The 24,203-nt window shown below is 43.6% G+C and overlaps 1 protein-coding gene and 1 pseudogene across 2 annotated transcripts in view; one reads left to right on the top strand and one right to left on the bottom strand.

Moving 5' to 3' along the window:
* DCAF7 (DDB1 and CUL4 associated factor 7) overlaps positions 1 to 24,203 on the top strand; it is a 36,611-nt gene that overhangs the window by 2,842 nt on the left and 9,566 nt on the right. For both annotated transcript variants that reach the window (XR_001887472.1, XM_017882912.1), the window contains exons 2-5: positions 16,560 to 16,718; positions 17,426 to 17,537; positions 17,906 to 18,024; positions 22,517 to 22,726. Coding sequence is in view for 1 of the 2 variants with exons in the window: in XM_017882912.1 (XP_017738401.1) it covers positions 16,560 to 16,718; positions 17,426 to 17,537; positions 17,906 to 18,024; positions 22,517 to 22,726 (600 nt within the window). In the remaining variant the exon portion in view is untranslated. The remainder of the gene's footprint in view (positions 1 to 16,559; positions 16,719 to 17,425; positions 17,538 to 17,905; positions 18,025 to 22,516; positions 22,727 to 24,203) is intronic.
* On the bottom strand, positions 18,346 to 19,473 carry LOC108536284 (INO80 complex subunit C pseudogene; annotated as a pseudogene).

Raw genomic sequence — 24,203 nt, 5'->3', positions numbered from 1 at the left:
GTTAAGAAACGCTGCGAGACAGGATTATGTCTAGTGGTTGGTGAGCAGCAAATCCTGCCTTAAAGCAGTGATTCTGAGGCTAAGTTTGTGAGAAGCCCTGCCAAAGAGGTGGTCGACTTTGTAATTTGGAGGAACTTTAGAATTATTGGTTGGAATTTTTAGACCATTGGTTCCTGCTTGCCATGGATAGTGGTCACCAGCAGAGGAAAAAGTAAATGGACACAGCAAATTAACATTGATGAAAAAGGCTAGAAGTGGTCATCTTTTTAGTGTGGAGACATTCACTAAGAAAACATGGTGATGAATTTTAAAATTTGGTATTAACATACTCATGTTTTCCTAACGTAAAATTGTTCCTAGTTGATCCATAGAATTATGTCTATCAACAGTTTAAGAAATTGACTTCCAGGTGTTCCTTCGTGTGAATAAATTTGGGAATTATTGCAGAGTAAAGAAACAGATTCTATCAAATACACCTGGAATAAAAAGCCCCATTATAGGGCTGGGCGTGGTGCCTCACACCTGTAATCCTAGCACTTTGGGAGGCTGAGTTGGGAGAATCACTTCAGTCCAGGAGTTTGATACCAACCTGGGCAACATGGAGAAACCCTGACTGTACAAAAACATTAAAAAATTAGCCAGGTATGGTGGCATCTGCCTGTACTCCCAGCTACTTGGGAAGGTGAGGTAGGAGGAAAGTTTGAGCCCAGGAGGCAGAGGTTACAGTGAGCCAAGATCATGCCACTGCACTCCAGCCTGGGCGACAGAGCCAGACCCTGTCTCAAAAAACAGCATCGTTATTGGATATTATGTTTCTACCTTCTTTTGTTGTGGTCTCTTGAGGAATAAAGCAGGATTGGTGTTGGAGCAACAGGTTCTCTAAATTTTAGTGTGTGAGAATCCCAAGGGAGCTGCACATTCCTGGGCTCCACCCTTGAAGTTAACAGACTTGGAGATAGGTGACAGACACACTAGTGGTTAAGGGGTCAGATGGCACTCTCAGAACATGGCCCTGGAGCTACCTTGGCATTTGCTGGCCAGAGGCAGGAATCTGATCTTTTTGTGTCTGCATGCTCCTGAACATTGGCTCTGCTCTTCCATCCAACTTCACCGATGAAAAAAGCTCTGTGATTAGCCTGGGTTATCTAAGTCCTGCCACTTCCCAGTTTTGTATTGCCTTGGGCAAGTTATCCTCTGTGTCTCAGTTTCCTCATCTGTAAAATTAGGGCAATAAATAATAACATCTACCTTATTCAAAGATTAAATGAGTTAATATATGTAATGGACTTAGGAACTCCACCCAGGCCATATAGAGATGTTAGCTGTTATTTAATCATTATCATTACTGTACCTGTAATTGAAATATAACCAAAGAGAATTATATGACTGTTTAGTAAATTTAATTTTTGTATTTTTCAGAGAGGATTCAGGAATAAGAGGTCAGAATGGTAGCTGAAAAGGTCATTATTTCATTCTCTGCCTTTTAAAGACTCTGGGGGAAAAATTCCCTGATCTCTTTCAACCCAACTCAGTTTGTAGTCTAGCAGCTTCTTGTAGTCAGACTTCAGGTAGTGTAATTTTATAGTTTAAATTCATTTTCTCTTGTTCTACCTGGCTTACCTACAGTAAGTCAGATATAAGAATTTGGCATTTCTCCTGTGTTTTGACAATATCGTTGGTCTTTAGGCCCAGGTGTTATTGCCCCTCTTTTATTGGGAAAAGCTGGGTAGCAGTTCCTGGGCTTCTGTTTCACTTAAGTGCATGTTTCAGGGTTGGTTTTGAGTAAAGATGGCAGCGTGATTGGGATTTAGTTTGCCCCAGGATTTAACTAACTGACTGCTTGTGCTCTAAGATTTAGCATCCAGAGAGTATTTTTGAGGTTCTGAGGACAGACTGTAGGCATATCTGATGCTTTTTGGAGAATCCTGGTAGTGAGTCTGGGTGGCATGACCACCTTGTACTTGAAACACTGGGATGGATGCTCACCTTGCTAGCCTGTGTTGATTCCTCTGAGGTTTTTAATACAATTACTTTGTATGTTTGCTGCATAATTATGTCGACTCTGGTATTTAATTTTTCATCTTGGTATTTGCAGTAGCACTTCAGGATTATCATTCATTTGCTCATTAATTCAGCCAGTGTATATTGAACACATACTCGTGTGTTTTAGGCACAGTGATGATACTGGGGAACCATCTGTGGCTTTGTTAGTAGGTGCGAGATTGGCAGGAGTAAACACAATGTGTTTTGGTACACATCAGTACTTTTAATAGATATTTAGAACGTTGCAGTGTTCCACGAGTCCCTGTCAAGACTGTCAGCAGGGGAATTTAAGACATAAAACTCTTCTGGTTTTAACTTCCTCCTTTTTCTAGACAGTGAGAGGACTCATTCCCTGTTGAGACCACTGGATAAAAATGATCATGCTTTTTTAAAAGTGCCACTTTATTGCTTTTTGTCCTAATCTTGTTCACATAGACTTATTGGAGATGCTGTCACTTGAACAAGGAGTGAATCTATGCTCTGTAGGTAGCCTGGCTTGCCTAAGGTCTTGCTGCCAAAGCTGTCTAGTCAGCCTCTGAGCCACAAGGCAAACGTGTGCTGTGCCAGAATTCATCTTAAAGTTTAATAAGGCAGGACCTTGGGTACCTGCAGGCACTGGTCCTTGGTAATCAGTCAGGAAGAGGCTTGAAGAGAAAGCAAGTAGAAAAGACCAAGAAAAGCTAGCGTATATTCTCAGAATATTGTGTTAGGCGATTTTTGTTTTACTAACAATTGTGGGAAAATGTTGCAGTGACTGGAGTGTTATGTTGATATGGATAACTTGGGAGCTTATTTTAAAAATTACCTTCACATACACACATTCACCTTCATCTTCTGCACTAGCACTGTGTGTATTAAAGTGGAATACGGCCGGGCGCAGTGGCTCATGCCTGTAATCCCTGCCCTTTGGGAGGTGGAGGTGGGCGGATCACCTGAGGTCAGGAGTTCAAGACCAGCCTGACCAACATGGAGAAACCCTGTCTCTACTAAAAATACAAAATTAGGCGGGCGTGGTGGCGCGTGCCTGTAATCCTTGCTAGTTGGGAGGCTGAGGGAGGAGAATCGTTTGAACCCGGGAGGTGGAGGTTGCCGTGAGCCGAGATTGTGCCATTGCACTCCAGCCTAGGCAACAAGAGTGAAACTCCGTCTCAAAAAAAATAAGTAAATAAAATAAAGTGGAATACACAGTTTCTTCCCTCAAGGAGCTTATACTAACAAGGTAGACATGGGACTTTCAAAAAATATATATATGTATAGTATAAATATATATGGTATATATATGGTATAAATATATATATGGTGTATGTATATGGTATAAATATATGTGATATATATATGGTATATATATGATATAAATAATGTGTAATTTATGTTGTTCATGAAAGTAGTAAAAGTGAAGATGCGGTCATGCCTTCGAGGAGTATTTTATATTTGCTTACTAGGAGACATCATGCATAATAATATTCACAGTTCAAAAATGAGTAAAAATGATCCTGCTTCGCAGCCTTTTCAGGAGGATTTGTATCATATTGGAGTAAAGGGTTGCTAAATAATGGTGCAGAAGGGCAGTGGAGGTAGGAGACAGAAGAGGTTTAGCAAGGGTCAGGGAAGACTATGGAGAAAAAAGTAGAGAGAAAAAGACCTAAATGTCAACAGTAGGATGATGAGAGTCAGATACAATTCTTACCTGTCCGTAATATATAAGGAAGGACAGCAGTATAATGAAGAGCAAACAGGAAGATGTTGAGAAATACTTGTGGCTGCAGATTCCAAACTCAGAAGAATGCAATTCTCCAAAATAGGATTTTGATGGGCAGAGTCACTCCTTTGTTTGAGACAGAAGAGGTTACACAGGCTGGCATCAGGAGCTTCCCCAAGCCCCATAGGAGATGTTGGGTAAGAGGGGGGCTGAGCTCTAAAAGGAGACATATAGATGTGTCATCTTCTCTAGAAGTGTTAGATGAGGGCTGTTGGAGGAGACATTGAATTGTGAGCAGCTTCGTGGCACCTGACTTCACTGGCTGAGGAGATGCAAAGGCTTCCTGTGTTTCTACTAACTTGGAACATAGTCCTCCTTGAGATCATCTAGGAAGAACTTCCCTCATTAAGCCAAGGTGGGAGGATCACTTGAGGCCAGGAGTTTGAGACCAGCCTGGACAACATAGCAAGACTCTGTCTCTACAAAAATACACAAAAATTGGCCAGGTGCAGTGGCTCATGCCTGTAATCCCAGCACTTTAGGAGGCCAAGGCGGGCAGATCACTTGAGGTCAGGAGTTCAAGACCAGCCTGGCCAACGTGGTGAAACCGTCTCTCTAGTAAAAATACAAAAATTAGCTGGGCTTGGTGGTGGGCACCTGTAATCCCAGCTACTCGGGAGGCTGAGGCAGGAGAATAGTTTGAACCTGGGAGGCGGAGGTTGCAGCGAGTAAAGATTGTGCCACTGCACTCCAGTCTGGGTGACAGAGCAAGACTCTGTTTCAAAAAGAAAAAATAAATTAGGGCTGGGCGCAGTGACTCATGCCTGTAGTCCCAGCACTTTGGGAGGCTGTGGCTGGCGGATCATGAGTTCAGGAGTTTGAGACCAGCCTGACCAACATGGTGAAACCCCATCTCTACTAAAAATACAAAAATTAGCCAGGTTTGGTGATGTGCACCTGTAATCCCAGCTACTTGGAAGGCTGAGGCAGGAGAATCACTTGAACCTCGGAGGCGGAGGTTGTGGTGAGCTGAGATTGCACCACTGCACCAGCCTGGGTGACAGAGCGAAACTCTATCTCAAAAGAAAAAACAAATGAACTAGGTGTGGTGGCGTGCACCTGTAGTCCCAGCTACTGAGGAGGCTGAGATGGAAGGATCACTTGAGCCCAGGAGGTCAAGGCTTCAGTGAGCCAAGATCTTGCCACTGCACTCTGGCTGAGGTGACAGAGTGAGACCCCCATTTCAAAACCCAAAAAAAAAAAAGAAACAAAATAAATGGAATCAGCACAGTAGCTACAGAAAGATACTATAAGAAAGGATGGGGGCAAAATGGAAAATAAGTGGCAGGTAAAGTACCCATACTAAAAAGATGTTTTTAGCTTAGTTGAAAAATAATGGCCAGTCTTACCACTGTGAATTCAAAGAACTTAAGAAAATACAGAACTTCAAGCAGAGATGTAGAGGATTGGGTAAAATAAGGCATGGCGAAGAGAAAATGTAACATCAGCTGGCAGAGCACACAGGAAAGTAGTGGAAGAGAAAACTAAACTTATCACAGAATTAAAAGCCAAATTTGAAGCAGAAGAAAGGCTGGGCACAGTGGTTCACTCCTGTAATCCAAGCTACTTGGGACATTGAGGCAGGAGACTCGCTTGAACCCAGAAAGAGGAGGTTGCAGGGAGCCGAGATCATGCCACTGCACTCCAGCCTGGGCGATGAAGTGAGACTGTCTCAAAAAAAAGAAAGAAAGAAACAGAATAAAGATGAACACACAGTGCTGAAAACAGTAAAGGATAGGGAGGACAGACTGAAAAATGAAATCAGAGAAAATAATTAGAACATAATAGATGCAGAAAGTAAGAGATCTGACTTAAGTATAATTGGTGTCCCTGAAGACGAGGACCAAAGAAATGAAACAAACTCAAATCTATGGTTAAAGAGCGTAGAAACAAAGATTTGAAGTGATAAGTTCAAATTCTATCTCAAGAAAAAGTGGCGCCAAACAGTTGGCACTGAAATATTTCCTAGGAAAATTTCTTTTTTAAAAAATTTATCAGGCCGAGCGCGGTGGCTCAAGTCTGTAATCCCAGCACTTTGGGAGGCCGAGACGGGCGGATCACGAGGTCAGGAGATCGAGAGCATCCTGGCTAACACGGTGAAACCCTGTCTCTACTAAAAAAAAAAATACGAAAACTAGCCGGGCGAGGTGGCGGGTGCCTGTAGTCCCAGCTACTCCGGAGGCTGAGGCAGGAGAATGGCGGGAACCCGGCAGGCGGAGCTTGCAGTGAGCTGAGATCCGGCCACTGCACTCCAGCCTGGGCGACAGAGCGAGACTCCGTCTCAAAAAAAAAAATTTATCTTATTTTTCATGTGTTTTGTTTTGTTTTGAGACACTGTCTCACTCTGTTGCCCAGGCTGGGTGCAGAGGCATGATCCCAGCTCATTGCACTCTTGACCTCCTAGGCTTAATGGATTGTCCCACCTCTGCCTCCCAAGTAGCTGGGACTACAGTTGCACACTACCACGCCCAGCCAATTTTTGTATTTCTTGTAGAGGCAGGGTTTTGCCGTGTTGCCCAGGCGGATCTCAAACTGTGGGCTCAAGCAATCCACCGACCTCAGCCTCCCAAAGGGCTGGGACTGCAAGCCTGGCACAGAGCCTGGCATCCCTAGGAACATTTCTGTGTTTTAATGATGAAGAAGGAATTATTTGGACATTCAGGCAAAATGATCAAGTCTTCTTTAAGAGGGGAAAAGAAATTAGGCTACCTACATTTGATGACAGAAGGCCATGGAGCAATGTCTAGGAATGTACCAGTACTGTAGATTGTGCTGCTATAAATACTTGGGGATATACTTAGGCATATGTGAGGTTTATATGGAAATAATAATGCTGGGGAACACAAAACAATACTTGAAAAATGGGAAGGTATTCTCTTTTCTTGTATAGTAAAGCTTGGTGTCCTAAAGATGTCAGTGTCCCTAAACTTAAGGTGATCCCTGTTTAAAACACCATAGTTGTTTTTTCTTTTTTTTTTTTTTTTTTTTTTGAGAAGGAGTCTCGCTCTGTCTCCCAGGCTGGAGTGCAGTGGCCAGATCTCAGCTCATTGCAAGCTCCGTCTCCCGGGTTTACGCCATTCTCCTGCCTCAGCCTCCCGAGTAGCTAGGACTACAGGCGCCCACCACCTCGCCCGGCTAGTTTTTTGTATTTTTTAGTAGAGACGGGGTTTCACCGTGTTAGCCAGGATGCTCTCGATCTCCTGACCTCGTGATCCGCCCGTCTCGGCCTCCCAAAGTGCTGGGATTACAGGCTTGAGCCACTGTGCCCGGCCCATAGTTGTTTTTTCTAGAGACAGTGTCTCGCTCTGTTGCCCAGGCTAGAGTGCAGTGGTATGAGTATAGCTCACTGCAACCTCAAACTCCTGGGCTTAATCAATAGGTATCTCACTATGTTGCTCAGACTGGTCTTGAGCTCCTGGCCTCAAACAGTCCTCCTGCCTGCCCCACCCAGAGTGCTGGGGTTACAGGCGTAGGTGACCATACCTGGCCAAAAATACTCCAGATTTTTAATAATGGTTTTTTAGAACCAGGCAAACTGATTGTTTCTACAGACAAATGTTACAAACATGCACACATGGTCAGAAAACTTCTGAAAAGGTGGACTAGTGATGGAGATGGGAAACCACCCACCAGATATTAAAACATAATGCAAAGATATAATAAAAAGGTCATTTGATACTGTAAGAACTGATGCATAAACAGAGTCCAGAAATGAACTCAGAATACAAAAAGAAATGTAGTCTGCTAAAAGTGATATGAAATGAAGAAAAAATATTTCTAAGGCCAGGTGCAGTGGGTCACGCCTGTAATTCCAGCACTTTGGGAGGCTGAGGCAGGCGAATCACAAGGTCAGGAGTTCGAGACCAGCCTGGCCAACATAGTGAAGCCCCGTATCTACTAAAAATACAAAAAATTAGCCGGGCATATTGGTAGGTGCATGTAATCCCAGCTACTCAGGAGGCTGAGGCAGGAGAATTGCTTGAACCCAGGAGGCGGAGCTTGCAGTGAACCGAGATTGTGCCACGCCACTGCACTCCAGCCTGGGTGACAGTGCGAGACTCCATATATATATATACACACAAATATATATATATACACAAATATACATATATACACACAAATATATATATATACACACACAAATATATATATATATATTTAATAATGAGTAAACCAGAACAAAAAATTGGATCTCTACCTTAAACCTTGTACCAGCCGGGTGCAGTGGCTCACACCTATAATCCCAGCACTTTGGGAGGCCGAGGCGGGTGGATCACCTGAGGTCAGGAGTTCGAGACCAGTCTGGCCAGCATGGTGAAACCCTGTCTCTACTAAAAATACAAAAATTAGCCGGGCGTGATGGCAGGTGCCTGTAATCCCAGCTACTCGGGAAGCTGAGGTAGGAGAATCGCTTGAACCCGGGAGGCGGAGGTTGCAGTGAGCCGAGATGGCACTATTGCACTCCAGCCTGGGCAACAGAGTGGGACTCCATCTAAAACAAACAAACAAACAAAAAAAGCCTTGTACCAGAATTCCAGATAAATGAGAAGATGTAAACATTCAGCTGTAAAACATGGGAGAATCTTGGTGTGAGAAACTCATAAAAGTAGAAGTAAACTATATACAAATAAAATCTCTGTAACAAAACCAACCCAGGAAAGTCAAAAGATAAGTGACAAACTGAAAAAATACATGTAACATTCCAGACAAAGAACAAATCCTTTAATATAAAGATTTGCGTATAAAGATCTGCAAATCACCAGAAGACCAGTCACCCAGTAGAAAAAGGGAAACAGATATGAACAGTTTCCAGAAAGGATATGTAAATGATTCTTGAACATATGAAGAATTGAACCTCGTAAGGAAAAAAAAAATAATGGAGTTTCAGTTAGATTAGGAAAAATAAAAAACCTTAGTAATCTACTGTGTGTGTGTGTATCTACATATGTGTAGCTTTCCTGTGCAGTTGCTATCAAAATTTAAATTGGCATTATTTTCCACCTGGTAGTTCTGCTAGTGATAATTCATCCTACAGCTATACTCACGTGGTTGAAATGACTAAAGTGCAAGGATATTCATTTTGGCATTATTTGTAAGAGAAAAATATGAAAATATTTTTAGGGAAATTGTTGAATAAATTATGCTACCTCCATGCAGCTGTTAAAAGAATGAGCTAAGTTTTCATGTGGAAAAAATATATAGAAGAGTAAACTAACACCTGTGTTTTAAAAAAGGCGTATGCATAGATGTATGTACACTCATACATGGTTGTGTGTGGAAGGGATACACAAGAAATTGATAAGATTGATTTCTCCAGGGAAAGGAACTGGGATGTAGCGGCCCTAATTTGTACTATAATTGCTTTTGTGCCTTTCAAAATTTGGGCCTTGTGTATGTATTACCTAGTAAAAAAGTTAGTAAAAAAAAAAGCTAACATTAATAAAAATTAAATCTTACTCAGTAGAACTTCAGAAAGGAATAAACAGAAAGGAATGAACGAAGAAGCACTAGGCATATAGTAACAAGAAGCAGTTCTTTTTATAGAGAAGAAGTCAGGCATGATAACATTAACATCAGATAAAATTCAAGGCAAAAATATTGAAACAAAAGGAAATATTTTACATGTTAAACATACAGGCTGGGCATGATGGCTCATGCTTGTAATCCCAGCTACAGGCCAGGTGCAGTGGCTCACGCCTGTAATGCCAGCACTTTGAGAGGCCGAGGCAGTCAGATCACTTGAGGTCAGGAGTTCAAGACCAACCTGGCCAACATGGTGAAACCCCGTCTCTACTAAAAATACAAAAATTAGCCAGGTGTGGTGGCACACCCCTGTAATCCCAGCTACTCGGGAGGCTGAGGCAGGAGAATCACTTGAACCCAGGAAGTGGAGGTTGCAGTGAGCTAAGAGTGCACCACTACACTCCAGTCTGAGTGACAGAGTGAGTCTCCATCTAAAAAAAAAAAAAAAAAGAAAAAGAAAAAACAATAAGAAAATTGATATATTGTGTAAAGGAAGCAAGTTGCAAAATAGTATAATATAATTACGTAAAGAAAAATTGTTTATCTGTAAATCTGTAGGCAAGATCTGGAAGTAGTTATCAAACCAAACGGCAATTACTGGTATAGAAGGATGGGGTGGCATTGAAAGAGGGACTTGCACTTTTAATTCACTATACTTGATATCTTAATTATTTACAGTTAGTATAAATTACTTCTGTAATGCTTAAAATACTTAAAACTATAAAGAACCGGGGAAAAGAAAATGAATGGTTATCTTTATGTGGTGGGATTTTAATTTTAATTTTTTTTGTGTGTGGGGCAGTATTATAATGAAAAGTTTTAATTTCCTAATTGGGGAAAATCATTTTTAAAAATTACATCAGAACTTGAATTCCATGAACCTTTTCTGAACAATGAGGATGGCTTTTTTCTTGAATCAAATTAAAAATTTAAGTCATTACCTCTTCTGAAAGCATTGAGAAGGTCAATGAAAGATTGAATCTCTGCTGTTTCCTGGCTTCTCTCTTAGGTCAGGTACTGTTGTGTGGAGATTGTCAAACTTAGCTGAAATCATATCACCAGGGGTGATGAATTCCTAAGAATAGAGAGTCCTGGGCCTCACTTGACACTTACTGAATTGGAATCTTAGGCTGGAGTTGAAGGCCTAGGAATGTAAACCTCTTCAGGCAAGTCTGATAGCTAAGTTGGAAAACCATTGCTGTAGGCAGTACAAGCAGAAGTGAGACACAGGCCTATATTTAAGGCATTTACTAAGTGAAATAGCGTAAGACAGTAATGTCAGTGCTTTCATGAGGCACTGTGGGATTCGTCACCAAACAGATGGTAGAGATAAGCACTGAAAGAAATAGCACCGGACCAGGAAGACTGTAAATGCCTTATGAAGGAGGTGAGATGTCATAATATTCAAAGCTCATATATTGAGTAAGACAGTTCTACATAGAGCTGTTACGTACAACTGGAGGTAGGTACTGTGAACATCCTCACTTTACAGATTGTGAAACAAGATTAGCAGAGTTAAGTAACATATCCAAAGTGTTACAGCTAGCAGGTGGTAAGTAGGGAGCCCTAGAAGCCCGATTAAGTGCTGTACTAACATTGGGCAGGATTTGGGTCAGTGGAAAGGAGGTATGAGGATTTTACAGGTATAGAGGGGAGTGTAAGGAAAGGGATGGGAAACAGTGACTAGATAAATGAAGGTGGAATGTAAGGTAAGTTAGGGCTGGGTGGTAGAAAGCCTTGTTAGGCTAAGAGAATCCTAAGTGGCAAATGCTCACAAGATTGGATATTTGAACCTTGGGAGGACATCTCTGATGACTTGAAAGGCATTTTCTCTTCCAGTTGAACTTCACAGTGTTATCTGCAAGGTTAGAGAGGGATTTGGGGTTTCGTGCTCCCTGGTGTATCCACAGCTCTTAAAACAGTGCCTGACTCCTAGGAGCTGTCCACTAAATACTTTTTTTTTTTTTTTTTTTGAGACGGAGTCTCGCTCTGTCGCCCGGGCTGGAGTGCAGTGGCCGGATCTCAGCTCACTGCAAGCTCCGCCTCCCGGGTTCTCGCCATTCTCCCGCCTCAGCCTCCTGAGTAGCTGGGACCACAGGCGCCCGCCACCTCGCCCGGCTAATTTTTTTTTTTGCATTTTTAGTAGAGACGGGGTTTCACTGTGTTAGTCAGGATGGTCTCGATCTCCTGACCTCGTGATCCGCCCGTCTCGGCCTCCCAAAGTGCTGGGATTACAGGCTTGAGCCACCGCGCCCAGCCAGTACTTCTTGAATGAATATATAAATGAAATATCTGGCTCACAATATATATCAGAGGTTTATTCTTTCTTTTTTCTTTCTTTCTTCCTTTTTTGAGACAAAAAAAAAAAAGCTCTGTCACCCAGGCTGCAGTGTGGTGGCGTGATCTCAGTTCACTGCAACCTCTACCTCCTAGGCTCAAACCATCCTTCCATCTCAGCTTCCCAATTAGCTGGAACTACAGGCATGCACTCCCACACCCGGCGAATTTTTGTATTTTTTGTAGGGACGAGGTTCCACCATGTTGCCCAGACTGGTCTCGAACTCCCTGCCTTGGCCTCCCAAAGTGCTGGGACTACAGGTGTGAGCCACCACACCCAGCTTCAGAGGTTTATTCTTTATTCTGCCTGATGAGCCTGATAATTTAGCCTTTCATGTTATTGTCGTCGTCGTTGTTGTGTGGGTACATAATAGGTGTGTCTATTTTGGTATAGACATGCAATACGTAATAATCACAACTTGGAAAATTGGGTATCCATTGCCACAAGCATTTATCCTTTGTAAAAATACAGAACACTTTACAAATTTCCGTGTCATCCTTGTGCAGGGGCCATGCTAACCACTGTATAGTTCCAATTGGAGTATGTGTGCTGCTGAAGCAAGCACTCTCATCTGGGTTTTTTTTCCCTTTCTCCTCCACAAAGGCTGATACCAAAAATTCCATGTTTCATCTAGAATCTTCCTTCTTTATGTAATATTTTCTGGCCGGGCGTGGTGGCTTATGCCTGTAATCCCAGCACTTTGGGAGGCCAAGGCGGGTGGATCACCTGAGATCAGGACTTTGAGAGCAGCATGACCGACATGGTGAAACCCCATCTTTACTAAAAATACAAAAAAAATTAGCTGGGCACACTGGCATCTGCGTGTAATCCCAGCTACTTGGGAGGCTGAGGCAGGAGAATCACTTGAACCTAGGAGGCTGAGGTAGCAGTGAACCAAGATCATGCCATTGCACTCCAGCCTGGGTGACAAGAGTGAAAATCCGTATCAAAAAAAAAAAAAAAAAAAAAAAATTCTGCAAAGATCAGAAGGTCAACTTTTTAGTTCCATGTAAAAACTGTTCATTTGGTCACAGTCCCTCTTGTGGCCATTCCTGGTTATCCCTTGCCATTCTCACTATCAGTCACCATAGACCCTTAATTTTTCCCCTGTTCCCTTCTGAGCTCCCTGCCTCCAGCCACCTGCTTGATCCAGTCTGTCCTGCCCAGCACTACGAGATGTGTGGTCCTCAGAGGCCTTGTAACCAATCACACCACTGTCTTCTCAAAGACACCTTCATGGGGGGAAGGCCATGGTTGCTTTTGGGGCCTTCCAGCCTCCCCTCAGCACACCTTCCCAGCCGCATCTCCACTGCACTCCCACGTGGCTCTCTCAAACAGGCCCGCTTGCTGCTACCAAATGGGTCATTTAGTTTGCCACCTTTGTATGCATGACCCTTCTGTTCCAGCTACCTGGGTTGCCCTTCCCTTTCCTATTTGCCTACCCAGATCCTTCCTGTTCTCCTTTGAAGACTCTGCTCAGATGCTAACTCCTCTTTTCCTCAGGTGCCCTGTTTGAATCATTGCTCTTTCCTCTCAATTGTTATCTATTATTATCTGTGTCATAAATAAGCCAATCATGTATTACCTTGTGACATTACTTGCATTACTATCTTAAGTGTTTTTGGACACTGGGTTTTGTCTCCTTTTATGTCTTTATGCATTATCTTCCCTAACAGTTATATGATTGTTGAAAATATGTGGGTGCTCTATAAAATGAATATTTAGACTTAGTCATATGGATTTTTAAGAGTTAAAGATGGATGACAAGATCTATGAATATACATAGAAAAATCCTTAGGAATCTACAAAAAAGCTACTAAAACTAACAACTAATGTAGCAAAGTTATAGAAGCCAAGATTAATGTATAAAAATCAATTGTATTTCTATATACAGTAGCAACGAACAATTGGAAATGGAATTTGAAACAGTTTCGTGGTCAAGCACAGTAGCTCATATGTGTAAGCCCAGCATACTGGGAGGCCAAAGTGGGTGGATTACTTGAGCCCAGGAGTTCAAGACCAGCCTGGGCAACATGGCAAAACCCTGTCTCTACAAAAAATACAAAAATTAGCTGGGTATGGTGGCTTGTACCTGTAGTCCCAGCTACTTGGGAGGCTGAGGTAGGAGGATCACTTGAGCCTGGGAGGCCAAGGCTGTAGTAAGCTGTGATCGAGCCACTACACTCCACCCTGGGTGACAGCTAATTTTTTAGTATTTTTAGTAAGATGTAAGTTCTCCCCAAACTGATCGATAGATTCAATAGAATCCCAATCAGAATCTCAGCAGGCTTTTTGTAAAATTCGACAAGCTGATTGTAAAATGTACATGGAAAAGCAAAAGTAGAGAATAGCAAAACAATTTTGAAAAAGAACAGCAAAGTTAGAGAACTCATTATCTGATTTTAGAACTTACTAGAAAGCTACTATAATCAAGACATTTTGCCTACTAGCAAACAGATAGGCAAATAGATAATGGAACAGAATAGAGTCCAGAAATAGATGAACAAATACATAGTCAACTGATTTTCAATAAAGGGTTCAAGGTAATTCAAAGGAGAAAGAATTCTCAACCAGTGATGCTGGAACAGGCAGACATATGTAAAAAAGCAAACCTTGTTCAGGAGTGGTAGCTCACGCCTGCAATCCTAGCACTTTGGGAGGCTGAGGCAGGTGGATCACCTGAGGTCAACAGTTCGAGACTAGACTGGCCAAAATGGTGAAACCCCTTCTCTACTAAAAATACTAAAAAATTAGCCGGGTGTAGTGGCACACACCTGTAGTCCCAGCTACTTAGGAAGCAGAGGGGTAGGAGAATTGCTTGAACACAGGAGGTGGAGGTTGCCGTGGGCCAAGATTGTGCCATTGCACTCCAGCCTGGGCGACAAGAGCGAAACTCCATCTCAAAAGAAAACAACAAAAGTAAACCTTGATTCATATCTTGTACCATATAAAAATTTAACTTGAAATGACTCAGAGACCAAAATATGAAGCCTAAAACTAGAAAACTTTTAGAAGACAACATAGGAAAAAATATTTGGGACCTGGGATTAAGCAAAGATTTCTTAACTAGGACATACAAAATTGGTTGGGCATGGTGGCTCACTCCTGTAATCCCAGCACTTTGGGAGGCCAAGCCAGGAGGATCACTTGAGCCCAGAAGTTCGAGACCAGCCTGGGCAACATAAGGAGACCCCCATCTCTACAAAAAATTTAGAAATTAGCTGGGTGTGGTGGCACATGCCTGTGGTCCCAGCTACTGGGGAGGCTAAAGCTGGAGGATTGCTTAAGCCCAGGAGGTTGAACCTGCAGTGAACCATGATTGCACCACTGCACTCGAAGAGTGAGACCCTATCTCAAAAACAAAACCAAAATTATAGAGTGCCAGGTTGCACATAATGCAATATTATTCAGCAGTAAGAAAAGAAGCAACTACTGATACACACAAGAACATGGATGAGTCTCAAGAGCAGTGTACTGAGTGAAAGTAGCCAGACCAAAGACTCAAGACCATCTCATTCTATTTATGTGGTATTATGGTGAGACAAAACCATAGATCAGTGGCCACTTGGGGTGGGTATAAGGGGTTGACTGCAGAGGAGCCTGGGAGAACTTTCTGGGTTAATGGAAATGTTTTATATCTTACTGTGGGGGTTATACAACTGTACATTTGCCAAAACTCATTTAACTGTACACCTGAGTGGGTTTTATTGCATGCAACTATACCTAACTTTGGGGGAAAAAAATGTGTGGAAGATACTGGTGTCTGAGACTGAAGTTAGGAAGATGAGTAGAAGGAATTCTATTTTGTGTTGTCTGGTTAGTGCTTTTCCCCTTATTGCGGATCTTTACTAAATATTCCCACCATTCCATCTTCCAGTTGGAAGTTCATAAGCAAATGTACAGTTAGTGTCCCACCAAGCCAGATCGAGTTTGACAGCAAAGATTGGAAGTTAATGGTGGGCTAAAATTGACTCTAAGAAAAAGTGATCAGAGCTAGGTGGGACTTAATCATCAATGGTGCCCACTTTTTTTTGCTTGGTTTGGGCTCTTAAACGGTCATTTGACGTACCTTTATATGTAAACATAATGAGCCAGTGTTGAGTTTGGGGTTGATGAGGGTTGTGCACTGTTGGATTTTTAAGTGAGCATTAGTTTGTTTAATGAAATTGCACATATTCATATTCCCGGCCCCTGAGCACCAAATGCCCTCAGCACTCCAGTCATTGTGGCAGCCAAAACCACCCCTGTTCATTTTCAAATACCTCAGAGGTTTCGGGGGAAGGTGTGCCTGGCTTGGTAGAGAGTGCACTTATATAGTTGGTGTCAAGAATGCAGTACTTGAATCAGAAAACCTGTAATCAAATCTTGTCTCTGTCTCCTATTGGCTTTGCAGTATTGAGCATAACCACCCCTTTGAGTCTGGGTGTCCTTGTCTGCCAGGGGATGGTTGGACTAGATGCCCTCACGGCAATTGTTTTTGATTCTGCAGTTTAGTGTAGTACAGTGTCAAGACTTCTGTCACTTGCCAGGCACGGTGGCTCATGTCTGTAATCCCAGCACTTTGGGAGGCTGAGGTGGGAGGATCACTTGAGCCCAGGAGTTTGAGACCAACCTGGGCAACATGTGAGACCTTGTCTCTACAAAAAATGAACAAAATTAACTGTACATGGTGGTGCATGCCTCTAACCCCAGCTTCTTGAGAGGCTGAGGTGGAAGGATCACTTGAGTCCAGGAGATGGAGGCTGCATTGAGCTGTGGTCGCACCACTGCACTCCAGCCTGGGCAACAGAGCAAGATCTTGTCTTAAAAAAAAAACCTCTATCACTGACCAGGGATCTAATGTATTTACTATACTGTTCACAAATGCTTATGTGGCTCAACTTTGGCATGTTACAGGTTCAGCTTGTTGGTTTAGATGAGGAGAGTTCAGAGTTTATTTGCAGAAACACCTTTGACCACCCGTACCCCACCACAAAGCTCATGTGGATCCCTGATACAAAAGGCGTCTATCCAGACCTACTGGCAACAAGCGGCGACTATCTCCGTGTGTGGAGGGTAAGCGGATGCTTTATTAGCAGCCAGACAAGTGGGCTGTCTCAGCCTTAGCTGTCAGCAGTGAGAAGTCACAGAACAGGTGGGGTCAGAGGCAGCGAGTGTCACTGCAGCACGGGATAAGCAAGCAAAACTTAAATGGACTGACCTCATTTGGCTCAGCAGATTTTCTAGTAAATAAAGTCAAGATTCCATGAAGTCTGGCTGCTGGCTGCAGTCAGCTCAGTCAACCCGAGGTGACAATGACAGCCTTCAGTGGAGGTGGGAATACTTGGGAACTTATGTTCTATTTGCAGCCAAGGTATTTTTGAGTAAACTAAATGAAATACCCGGCCATTGATTCTGATAAAGTGTGTGAGTGGATCTTGGAGGCTTCCCTCTGCCCTCAGCTGAGCTCGTCAGCAGCAGCGTCCTCTGTAGCATGGGCATGGCCTTAGTACACCTGTGTAGAGGTTCCAGGCTGGGCAAGGTGAGAAGACCTCTCCTCTAGGAAGATGCAGGGATGAAAATGTAGAAAACAAAGCTGGTCAGAGGAGAAAGTAAAAGAAAAAGTAGCATTTGGGGAGTCCTGGGTTTATTATTGTTTTTGATACAAATATTTTCCCCTCATGTCTTATGTTTGCTAAGATATTTTCTAAACAGGAATTTCTTTAAAGACTTTTTATGAGGATAAGACTGGCTGATTCTTTTTTAAATTCTTTTTCCTTCAGGTTGGTGAAACAGAGACCAGGCTGGAGTGTTTGCTAAATAATAATAAGAACTCTGATTTCTGTGCTCCCCTGACCTCCTTTGACTGGAATGAGGTGGATCCTTATCTTTTAGGTAAGGGAGTTAGGGAGTAGGTATTTCAGCTGGAAGAAGCCAAAATACATTTTCTCAGATGTCACACTGGGCCATGCATCATCCTAGAACAAGGCTCTGTGAGAAGTAGGCTAGGCATGGAATGTGGTTATTTATTAATTCTTTTGTGTGGGTGAGCTTTGTGTGTGTAGATCTTGTCCCTCCAGTTAGAATCTAAGGTCTTATGGTGAGGACTGAATACTTGACTTCCTCTGTGGCTCTGCCGATAACCACAACCTTGTTTTCTGTAGTCTTTATGGTATGTTGCTCCCTGGGCCAAGCAGATGAGTAGACACAGGAGGGAAGCTTGCCTGGTCCCATCAGCCCTGACTTGCACTGGTTGTTTGCAGGTACCTCAAGCATTGATACAACGTGCACCATCTGGGGGCTGGAGACAGGGCAGGTGTTAGGGCGAGTGAATCTTGTGTCTGGCCACGTGAAGACCCAACTGATCGCCCATGACAAAGAGGTAATGATGCTTTTCCATTTCATCTTTCCTCACATGCTTCCTGGGCCTTCCGCACAGGAAGAGGTCAGATTGTTCTCTCATTGTTCTGCAATTTATGTAGAAAATCGTAACATAACATCTTCTTGTCTACATTGACAATAGTAATGTATCAAAAACGGGAAAACAACACTATTGTAAACTAATGCTTTTTTTGGCTAATGTAAATGAATTATACGGTCTGTCATTGTTCTTTTCATGCTAGATGTTGCTTTTTTTTTTTTTTAATGAAAAGTATAGTTATTGTATTTTCTTGTCAAACACGTTTACTTGAGGCAACAACTGAAGTATAATTTAATTCAGCAGAAAATATCACACTTGGAGGGAAAACGCACACTCAAAAAAACGCTTAAATGAAAGCCAAACGTTCTTTCCAAGGCACAGCACTGGCATTTTCAGATTGACAGCAGGACGAGTTTGTTTCCGTGAAACAAAATCACGAGTCCAGAGTCTGTTTTTGAAACAACTTTCCATTTCATCTCCCTTTCTCGGGCTCAGGGAACGATGCTTGTGGCCTTCCTCAGGGACAGGTAGCCAGTGACGACGTCAGAGGCCAGCCTCTGAATGTAGGAAAACTCTTCAATGGTGCTGAACCGCAGTTTGCTCTGGGGGTCTGTGTAGTTGGCCTGAAACATCAGAATACTTCTTAGCTGGCTTAAAGGATGGAGGAGCATCAATACTGAAGTAGTTAGGATGGTTCAGTTGCCACGGCAATGCCCTTTCGGAAGCGAGGATTTGTTTCAGGTTCTTCCAGGTTCTGTTCTTCTTACCAGCAACTGCGCCACCAGGGCCAGAGTGTACAAAGTTGGGATCCTTAAATGGCAAAGGTTTGGCAGCTTTTTCCACAGGTCCTGTGCTAAACTCAGAGAGCACCACTTTATTCTCACTCATGGCTTCCATGCTGATACCCTGCGCAAAGCTGGAGGCAGACACTTTTTTCTTCTTACTGGCACCATAGCCCCTGCCGCTGCTGCCATTGTGGGAAGGGCTGGCCGGCCTCTTTTTGCTCTTCTGGACTATTCCGGGAGTGGAAGTGGTGGCCACAATTGGAATTTGCGCTGCCATTGCACCCTGAGTCTTCCCCTGGTCCCCCCCACCTCTTTCCCAGCACGGGCCCTGGAACTTCCTTTCCCGATGTTGCTGTTTTTTAATAATGAAATCTCTTATAGAGGAGCTGGGAACTGATGTAATTAAAAAATAACTTTAGAGTAATCCTTATCTTGAAATAGATTAGATTTGGGGAGGAAGGAAGAGAGACAGGAAGAGAAAAAAGTTTCTGAGAGACAAACCTAACTATCCATTTTTCTCTATAAATGTTTTATAAAATCCCAAATCTTTATACGTTCATTACTGTTGGCAATGGAGGCAATGGAATATATTTTACTTTGATGGTGATGCTTCTGTGTTTATTGGGAAAACTGGGGAGAGCTATTTGTGATTGCTTTTTTTTTTTTTTTTTTTTTTTTTTTTTTTTTTTTTTTTGAGACGAAGTTTTCCTCTTGTTGCCCAGGCTGGAGTGCAATGGTGCAATCTGGGCTCACTGCAACCTCCGCCTTCTAGGTTCAAGTTATTCTCCTGCCTCAGCTTCTGGAGTAGCGGGGATTACAGGTGCCCGCCACCATGCCTGGCTAATTTTTGTATTTTTAGCAGAGACGGGGTTTTACCATGTTGGCCAGGATGGTGTCGAACTCCTGACCTCAGGTGATCCACCCACCTTGGCCTCCCAAAGTGCTGGGATTACAGGCGTGAGCCACCACGCCCAGCCAATTGCATTTTAATCAAAGCATTCTTCTCAGTGATTTCAGAAAATCCCCATAAATCTTTTCCTCCTAGAGCTGTTGCATGCTCCTGATACTCTCATCTCCTATGGGTACTATTTCCTTTTCTTTACTACCTTACCCTGCACAGCTAGGGGTATTAATATCTGTACAGATAAAAAGAATACCTTGACCTTAGGTCAGAAACTTGAGGTTGTCAACAGCATAGGAAGATGTGACCCAGGTTATCATTCTTAGTAAGGGGTTGTCTTTGACTTTCTGTACTCCTAAGGGTAAGCCCTGTTACAAAACTTCTAGACTTGACTGCTGCTAAACCAGGGGTCAAATGAAGAGTTTGTCCCACAGAGAGGACCAGTAAGGAACTTCTGGAAACCCTCTTAGCATCAAGTTGAACAAGCTGCTACATTTTAGTTATATGACAACTTAGCCTGCTGTTGTCTGTTAGGTCCAACCCAGAAAATGGAAACTACTCTTAAGTATTTGAACTGCGGGGATTTAATCTAGGGGCTGCTTATACAGAAGATGGTAAAGCTGAGAAGCCACATAGGTAGCAGTGAGGTCATCCATAGAATGGGAGCAGCAGAAAGCTGCAGCTGCCTATGGGCCAGAGGGACCGTGGGAGGAGGCAGGGTTCCTGGAGCCCAGGGGCTGGATTTACCTGGCAGAGACGCTTCTAAGAACAGAGAGATGGGAGGAGAAATACCTTAGCTTCTCTCTGCCTCCCATCATCCAGTTTCCCACCAAAGCCTCCCATGGCTGAACCAGCCAGAAGCAGCGAGCAGATCTGAGACCCTGCCAAATGCATGCTGTAGGAATCAGTTCTCTTGTGACGCAGGGAAGAGCAGGGAGAAAGGCCAGAAATGGATCTTGACAGCAGACAGGCCTGGACCAGCAGCCTTGTCTTGAAGGAAAGAGCCTGAGAAAGGATAGTGGCTCTAGAGAAACAGTAATAGCACCTTTCTAGCACCTTTGATTTTTCTCAGTCCCCCTTTCTCTAGGAAAAGACTTGTTTGGAAGGCTGTCATTGATACCTGGCAGATCAGTGTAGAAGAGGGTCTAGTGTGCTTGGGAGTTGTCACCTTCCCTTGGTTTCCCAGTGAACCATGCTGGTGGAGCACTGAAGGAGCAGTCACTTAGAGCTAAGAGAGTGTTACACACTTGGCCACACTGCCCATGGCACCTATGGCATCTCTGTCCCTGAGGGTTACCAGGAGCTGGCATTGAGGGGTATACAATAAACACAGCTGTGCCTTAAAGCAGCTGTACAGTACTAGACAAAGCCTCGATCTGTCAGGCATGTCAGGCCTGCGTGCCTCCTTGTTGATGACTGGCTGAGTCACTTTTGAACCACTTCTACTTCCAGCCATAGAAAAACAAGCATAATTTCTTCATAGCCAGAAAAAGAAGGAATTCATGAGGTTAAATAGCAATAGATGCTCATTTGGCAGTGTCCTTCAGTAGGCATAATCTCAACACTGGAGCTGCAATATTTAGTGAGAAATTCTAGTCATGTCTCCCCAGAAGTCATCTGTCATTATCCCCAGAAGATGAGTTTTGTTTGGCATTAGTTTTTCTGTTTCTGTTTCTCTCTCTACTTGTCTGTCTCTGGCTTTCTCTTTGTCCCTCTTCATCCTCTTTTTTTTTTTTTTTTTGAGACAGAGTCTCGCTCTGTCCCAGGCCGGAGTGCAGTGGTGCAATCTCGGCTCACTGTAATTTCCGCCTCCCGGGTTCAAGCAATTCTCCTGCCACAGCCTCCTGAGTAGCTGGGATTACAGGTGCCAGCCACCATGCCCAGCTAATTTTTTTGTATTTTTAGTAGAGACAGGGTTTCACTGTGTTGGCCAGGATGGTCTTGATCTCTTGACCTTGTGATCCACCCACCTCAGCCTCCCAAAGTGCTGGGATTACAGGTGTGAGCCACCGCACCCGGCCTTTGTCCTCTCTTTCTCTGAAGCTCTCCATTGCTCTCTGCCTCTATTTCCTCATAGATGTTAGTGATATGCAATGTTTGCAGCAAATAAAAGCAGAAAACAGTGATTTAGAACCTAAATTGATTCACTTATGATCACAAACCAACTAGGAGAAGAAACAACATGTCCTAGGACAAGAGGGTGCTACTAAACCTATTTGTGAATACGGGAACATCTAAGCCTCTCATGACTCAAAATTTCTGTTACCTCTTTCTTGCACATGAGTCTCAGGTCCAGGTTTCACAGTAGAATCAGCTTGGCTGCTATTCAGTGACCACAGGAGGGCTGCTTTCACCTCTGTGATTGATGATCTAGGCCTTAATGGGCTCGTAGACCTGCCTCTGATTGTGCACAAGGCCCAGGAAATAAATGTCTCATTCTTGTCGCGTGGCAGAAGACAGCCACTGTTCTGTTGGTCAGCAGGGTATGTGCCTTTGTTTTATCTCAGGGGTTGGAGGAAGAAGATTTGGAAATCAGGAATGTGGGAAGAAACCAGCCAATTTCTATAGCGGAATGATCTTCCATCTTTGGAAAGCCACTGATATTAGAACTCTCGGGTTTCAGTACTCACAGACACTGTTTGGGCTTCATTTACCTGCTTCTGTGTCATGAGCGAGGTTTAGATGAACTTGACGTGGCAGATTTCCCTCCTATAGGAAGAAGAGGTAATGGATCTGAATCTGACCGGAGCTTCTTGTTCACCAACAGGTCTATGATATTGCATTTAGCCGGGCCGGGGGTGGCAGGGACATGTTTGCCTCTGTGGGTGCTGATGGCTCCGTGCGGATGTTTGACCTCCGCCATCTAGAACACAGCACCATCATTTACGAAGACCCGCAGCATCACCCGCTGCTTCGCCTCTGCTGGAACAAGCAGGACCCTAACTACCTGGCCACCATGGCCATGGATGGAATGGAGGTGAGCACTCCCCTCAGGCTACCATGGGCCCTGCCTAACTTCAGCACTGCTTAGTATATCTAGAAGGCTGGTTCTCAGTTGGAGCAGTTTGGCCCCCGGAGTATCTTTGGGAATGTCTGGAGGCATTTTTGGTTGTCACAACTCTGGAGACACAGTTGGTACTATGGCATCCAGGGGATAGAGACCAGGGAGGCTGCTAAATATCCTACAGTGCCCAGAACAGTCCCTCAGCAAAGTATATCCAACCTAAAATGACAGCAGTCCTGGGACTGAGAAAGCCTGATTTGGAACAAGAATTACTTGTTAAGAACTTTTAATTTTTGAAGAGTTGGAGTTAGCCAGGAAAAGCAATATCTAAAGAGTAAACGAAATCGTATGTGCCTATGGTGCTGAGTGAAAAAGCAGATTTTTCCCTTCTGTAGTCTGGACGGATTCATCCAGCTTCAGCAAATAGATGTAGAAATGGCAGCTGTCTGGCTGGGCGCTCTGGCTCACACCTGTAATCCCAACACTTTGGGAGGCCAAGGCAGGCGGATCACGAAGTCAAGAGATCGAGACCATCCTGGCCAACATGGTGAAACCTGTCTCTACTAAAAATACAAAAATTAGCTGGGTGGGGGGCGTACGCCTGTAGTTCCAGCTATTCAGGAGACTGAGGCAAGAGAATCGCTTGAACCTGGTAGGCAGAGGTTGCAATAAGCCAAGATCGTGCCATTGCACTCCAGCCTGGGAGACAGAGCGAGACTCCGTCCGAAAAAAAAAGGCTGGGCGCAGTGGCTCACACCTGTAATCCCAGCACTTTGGGAGGCCAAGGCGGGTAGGAGATCAAGACCATCCTAGCTAACATGGTGAAACCCCATCTCTACTAAAAAAAAACAAAACGTTAGCTGGGCGTGGTGGCGGGTGCCTGTAGTCCCAGCTACTCGGGGAGGCTGAGGCAGGAGAATGGTTTGAACCCAGGAGGTGGAGCTTGCAGTGAGTGGAGATCGCATCACTGCACTCCAGCCTGGGTGACAGAGGGAGACTCCGTCTCAAAAAAAAAAAAAAAAAAAAAAAGAAAAGAAAAGGAAAAAGAAACGGCAGCTCTCTCTAGTCTGTTACTTGATAAAAGAGGTGAATTGTGGGTAGGGAGAATGCATTGGTTGTCCTTGGTTTGGTGGCGCTAGTGCCTCAGATTCTGCTTTGGCTGGGCTCTCATTCCGTTCAGCTGAGATTCATAGAATTCTTACCACATGCACCTGCTGGGACCCAGGATTACCCAGACTCCTGTTGCCTGTTTCTGCATCTCCCCTATCAGTCTAAAGGCCCAGTGTTGCTCGAGATAGTGACTATAAACTACCCGTGAACTTTGTCTTGTTTTCCCTCAATCCTATGGAAATCCTGTCTCTAATGTTCTTTAAATCCAGAAATGAAAAAGTTACGCCTAAAAAGATTTTTTGCAAGTGGATAGTGTTTTTTTTTTTTTTTTTTTTTTTTT

This window comes from Rhinopithecus bieti, unplaced genomic scaffold, assembly GCF_001698545.2.
Source record: "Rhinopithecus bieti isolate Rb0 unplaced genomic scaffold, ASM169854v2 scaffold_12928, whole genome shotgun sequence".
NCBI lineage: Eukaryota > Metazoa > Chordata > Mammalia > Primates > Cercopithecidae > Rhinopithecus > Rhinopithecus bieti.
The sequence above is the reverse complement of the archived record's forward strand: the minus strand, read 5'-3'. Positions and strand labels throughout refer to the sequence as shown.